Below are 5,850 nucleotides of genomic sequence, written 5' to 3'. Positions count from 1 at the left end.
GTCGCCATTACGAATATACTGAGCCTGCAGTAGCAACACTTCTCAGCGTATATAGCACACTAACATGCGCAACGGTCTCAATTTGGAATTTGCTCGGTTACATAGCTAACATTTTGGAGCGAAATTTATACGAAGAAATAGTTTGACATTTCTTTAGTCCTTTCCTGAAACAATGAGCGGATTGCCTCCTGGTTGGGAAGAGAAGGTATCAAAATCCACGGGGAAGACTTATTACTTCAACAGACGAACAAACCAAAGTCGATGGGACAAGCCTAGTGAAGGTGAAAGCGACAAGGTTCGCGCGTCGCATTTATTGGTGAAACACACCGAGTCAAGGAGGCCGTCGTCTTGGAAGCAAGACAAGATAACACGGTCTCGAGATGAAGCTTTAGAAATAATTAAAGGTATTATAAAATGAATCACAATTTTTGTGTTCATGTTAGTGTTGAGCTACTGATGCGTGATTAAAGCTTCTCATGGATAATGCCACGTGCCCCACCCCCCTAACAAATGAATTGGAACTAACAAGGATGGGTCCTTCTTAGAAACGTGCTTGCATAGGTTTGAATGGAGAAATAACATTTGATACTCTCAGCAAATGTGTACAGCAAAGTTCTTTGCTTTGAAGATGCAGTGTTCAGTCTGGCTCAACGTGTTCTCAAATGACAAACATAACAATTTTTGCTTTGCTCATTTCAAACTGTTCAAAACCACTGCAGAAATACTAATAACTGAAGCATTCTGAAGTGAAAGTTATCTAATGTACCAATTTTTTTCCAATCATCCTAATATCAAACTTGCTTATAAAGAACCTTGCAAATAGTTAAAGTTGGTTTTTGCATATTCCCTGACATATTTGTACTTGGTGTAATGTCAAATTTGTTGAGGTTTTCATGCAAGTGAGAAGGTCTAGTTGTTTGTTGGTGAAAAAGGTCTATCTGAACAGCCATGGGTCAGGGTGTACTAGTATAACATACGTCCACCGAAAAAAAAAAATCTTCTAGTTCTTTGTCTGAACAGGCATTTCCATGACAGAGTTTTTTCTTTCGCAGGGGCAGAGCTGTTTGAAAGTTGGTTTTGTATTAAGTTTGGCATTCAACATTATGAACTCAGTCTGATCTACCAGACAAGAATAAAAATAATAAAGTAATTGTCCTTTCTGGAAGAGCCCTGAAGTTTAATATGTCATTGAAGGCTTGTCTAAAAGAGGAATTTTGTGATTATTAAAGTAAGCATGCAAATCAGAATAGGGCATGGAAAAATAGCTCTGACCTGTCTATTTGACTATGATAGCTCTTTTCTTGGGAATGATCTTAGATTTAAGTTTTCTTTACTGTATGTTACAGGTTATCGCGGACGTATTGAGTCAGGAGAAATCACCCTTGAGGATCTGGCAAGCACAGAAAGTGATTGTAGTAGTGCTAAGAATAAAGGAGATTTGGGATTTTTTGGACCAGGACAGATGCAAAGTAATGAATTGTGTCAATGCATCAGATGCCTCATACTATAACTATTTTTGATTACAACTAAGTTATAATTCCACAATATGCTGTAAAACCCTGTGTTTAAGCCCTGGGCTTAAATAACTTCATCAGGGGTTTGGGTGGGCTTATAAACAGTGGGGAGGCTTATATCCAGGGGTGGGCAGGAGGTATATAAGTGGAGTAAAAAAAATGTTTCGGAACGACGAGATAAAACATATCTGAGAAACGAATTAAAGCTAACATACCATTACATTTAGAGCTATTACCTTATTATTACCCTATTAGTCTATAACTTAAGATTAAAAATTTTGACGTTTGTAAAGAAACTCAAAAGAATGTACTTATACATTTGATGGGCTTATATTGGGGGGTTGGGGGGTTATATCTGGGGGGCTTATATCCCTAATAATATCTTTGTCAGCAAATTGAAGGGTTTTAACATGGGATTTTATGGTATGCATCCTGGGCACATAAATTAGTGTCTACAATGCTGTTATCTAGTAACATAGGCATGCAATGCGTGTTAAAAACTAGATATTCAAAGCCCTCTTAAAGCCTGCAGAGCAAAGGGCATACAAAGTGCAATGTATGGAAAGGGATTGTCATGAGTAATTTTTAATGCTAGGTAATTTATTCATTGGAGGCCTCATGTTATAGTCGCACCCAGTCACAAAAGAGATGGTATTGATATTTTTAATGTAAAATACATGTACAATAATAGTGCAGACTCCTAGAAAAAATAACCTTACCCAGTGAGTGATAGTTGAGTAAGTATCTGAGGGCTGCTTAGAAGCTGACAGTAGTATTTTCTCTTTTCAGGACCATTTGAGGAAGCAACGTGAGTAATAAGGGCCTGTATACATATTGATAAATTAACATCAATGGAAGCGCAGTAACTATGAGAGAATTATCCTCTTTCCTGATCCACCTCAGTCTAGACAACTTTTGTAATTGTTTTAAAATTAATTGGGACATGCACAAAACAGGAAATTATAGCCAATTTTAATCCTTATAATCCACAACCAAAGAGTTTTGTACTGGTCAGTAGGAGTTGTTTATATCCACAATCCACAGAGCTGACAGCATGGAATGACTCAATATGTTTTTCATGCATCTGTCCTGTTATTGATCATGAATTTCATTAAAACGTTGTCCAAGTAGCTGGGGATCCACAAAGTGATAGCCAAGTGGATCTGCAGACTGATGTCAATTTGTTTTTTACAATAACAAATTGTCAAATTGTCCACTCTCATTCATTGACATATCAAATAAATTAAAAAATTCATGTGTCTGTCCACTGATTGACAATGAAAATTAGCCAATGAGAGCGCAAGAATTTCTGCCGTTATCGTAAAATAAAAAAATTGGCAGTCTAGAGGAAGTTGTTATGGGTATCTCATAAATTGATTAATGGGTTACTATTCAGGAGAGCCACCTTCAAACCTTCCTTCAAAAAAGAACACCTTAATTGGAGGCATTTTTTTGTCCAAATCACCCCTTAAGTCCATTGAATGTTCCAATACACACTACCATTGAGCTACAAAAATTCAAGAAGTGCCATGGACACTAAATATTTTTTTCCAAATAATGAACATGCATTATTCTCTTTTGTTGGCAGCTAATACAAAACCTTTTTTTAATTATGCTGAATGAATAAAATAATACATATACATGTTTACTGTCTTCATAAACATGCTTGTTATTTCTACTCTTTTTTCTGTACAGGTTTGCCTTAAAGATTGGTGAATTAAGTGAACCAGTGTTTACAGACTCTGGTATTCATTTGATTCTCAGGACACAATAAAGCAAGTCAACAAGTTCAAGAACCACATAGATATGTAAATTCTAGACTAATAATTTGTCATTCAATAACTTGAATGAGATCTTTAATCAGCAAACTTGACTCGAACATAGTATGTACATGAAGGAATGGCGAGTTGCAGTCATGTAATGTACCAGAATCAGATTGACTATCGTTAGCAATAATTTTTTTTTTTCTCAGAACATCCCATAAGTACTGTAACCTGCTGAAAGTAACTTTCGGTAGTAGCAACTAAACAGTTATAATCTTCTACTTAAAAAGTATATCATGTAACAATGTGCATCTCTAGTAAATACTAGACGTCTATTCCTCCAAGTCATGGTAGCAAAACCTACATTTTATTCAGCTGAAAACTATACTGTCCAGTAAATGTTTCTAGATTTTTTTTTCATGCAACCTATCAAATCAGGGCAAGATGAAACCAAAAAAACACGCTTGAAGTTGCAAGTGTCTAGTGATATTCAGGAAGTTTCTTTCCATCAGTTTTGATGTAACATATCAAACATAAGAGACATTGTTTCACCAGGATATCCAAACACCAATAAGGGAGTTGAAAATAAGACGAGCAGCAGAGTATTTTGGACAAAATTCGAGGTGTTTGGATAACCGATGATAACACTATCTTGAGTGTTTGATAAATCTACTCAACCAAAAAAAAAAGTAAGGGGTAAACAGAGAAGTAAAATCGTCCAAATCTTAATATTAAGACCGGGTATCCAAACCTCCTTCATGGTTGTGATTTTTGTTTTAACTCGATGAATTATTGAGTATTTCAAACATTATTTTCCTGGACCTGCTTTAGTGGTTGACTTTTTGAAAACTTAGAGTTTTGGATTTATTTGGGCAGAAAATGTCATCATACCTTATTTTATACCGTAACAAAGCTTTTAGATTAGCCGCCTTTGACGGCATGTTCCAACATTTGGTTTTAGATTACCAACAATGGTAACCTGCATGTAGACAACATATGGGTGTTTTGGATAGTGAGATTCACAACTTGCTGTGCCACCAAAACCCATTTTTGAAATCTAAGATCAAAATTTGAACAATTTTAGAATGCAAAATGGAGAGAAACAAAAAATCAAGGTTTTGTGACTCATCACAAATGCTTTAGATTTTGACATCAGCTCAAGTTTCCAAGACCCATGATTTTGTAAGTAACATTTGTCAACCCAAGTCATATTATCTGCATGTGTAAGAGGTTAATAGGACACATCTGCATGCAGGTTACTGCTTGTAAGTAACAATAAACATTCCAGAAGTGCTGTAAGCATTCGCGGTTGAGGAGGCTGAAATAAGTGGTTATTCACAATAAAATGTAGCTTCTCGTGACCACCTTATAATTCCTGCCTACTAATTATGATGAAGTAGAGCAAAGCATAATAAGTTACAGTAAAAATCAGATTGTGGTCATTACAGCTGGGAGAGCATATTAAACCATACAACACATGAAAGTATTATCAGAACATTTTATTGATCAGAACACAACTTCATGAACTGTAATTTACATGTACACTAAGAAGTCACCTTTATACAACATGTAAGTATTTAAAGCAAGTTAGCAGCAAAAACTCATCGCCTTCAAAGGACCTGAACAACATGTAAGTATTTAAAGCAAGTTAGCAGCAAAAACTCATCTCCTTCAAAGGACCCGACTCTGAAAGGTTTTTTTTTTCAATCACACATGGTAATAAGACTTGATGAGTATCCTGCATGCATCCTTGTTCAAAGAATCAACAACTGACAGTAGATCTTGAACAATTTCCCTTGGATATACAAACTTTTCAGTTGTTAACTATTGGCTATCTTGAAATCCTGCCATCTCTAATGAGTACAGGGTTCAACTGTACTGCTAAATCCAAGTCTGTGCCTTGTTTTAGGATCAGCTACTCATTTGCAGCCATTTACAAGTACAAATATGTTTGAAAAAAAGTTTATTTCAAAGAATTTGACCATAAATAAAATTGACACAAATTAATTCCATATAACTGTAGTTTTACCATTATACCCATGAACACACATTTCTTTCAGATTCATTATAAATGCAAACGCTAATTCCTCTAAAGAGAAAGTAAATTTGTGCAATTCTTAAACAGTGCCACACTAAACATTAAGACCTTCACTTGGTCATAATCGGCTGAAAGTTAGCTTCGGACCTCGCTTCATCTCTTGTATGCTAGCACCCTGGTACTAGACACAGTGCATTCAATGAGGAATCTTAATAGAAAACAATCGCATGTATGTTGCCTTCAAATGGACGATTCTTTTTTTGCTTAAAAATACCTTAAATTATAACTTTTGGAATACTGTGGTTACACACTTTATTTCAGTTGCATTTGGAAATTAATACAAATGTAAAACTGCTCCGCTGATAGCATTGGGCTAATCTAGGTGGATCAGTTGTTATCACATTACTTATATCCAGCGTGCAAAGAAAGATCAATATTATCTCCCTCAGAGCTTTATTATCTAGCTCTCTGCACGCACTGCAGGCCTATGATGAGGGAGCATAAAAATTCTCTCCCTCAGAGCTTTATTATCTAG

At 35.7% G+C, this 5,850-nt stretch overlaps 1 protein-coding gene and 1 long non-coding RNA gene across 2 annotated transcripts; one reads left to right on the top strand and one right to left on the bottom strand.

Moving 5' to 3' along the window:
* The first annotated feature begins 84 nt into the window (after positions 1–84).
* Positions 85–4,879, top strand: LOC145485656 (peptidyl-prolyl cis-trans isomerase NIMA-interacting 1-like). The gene is made up of 4 exons (XM_081464295.1): positions 85–404; positions 1,347–1,469; positions 2,304–2,322; positions 3,210–4,879. The coding sequence occupies exons 1-4, from the start codon at positions 173–175 to the stop codon at positions 3,286–3,288; spliced, it is 453 nt and encodes a 150-aa protein (XP_081320421.1). The 5' UTR covers positions 85–172; the 3' UTR covers positions 3,289–4,879.
* LOC145485664 (uncharacterized) lies at positions 4,762–5,754 on the bottom strand. Its single transcript, XR_014049213.1, has 2 exons — positions 4,958–5,754; positions 4,762–4,896 (listed from the first exon to the last, which is right to left on the bottom strand). It is a non-coding gene; the product is annotated as an uncharacterized LOC145485664 (long non-coding RNA).
* Between the last annotated feature and the right edge of the window lie 96 nt (positions 5,755–5,850).

Source organism: Orbicella franksi, chromosome 1, assembly GCF_964199315.1.
Source record: "Orbicella franksi chromosome 1, jaOrbFran1.1, whole genome shotgun sequence".
In the NCBI taxonomy this organism is placed as follows: Eukaryota; Metazoa; Cnidaria; class Anthozoa; order Scleractinia; family Merulinidae; genus Orbicella; species Orbicella franksi.
The sequence above is the reverse complement of the archived record's forward strand: the minus strand, read 5'-3'. Positions and strand labels throughout refer to the sequence as shown.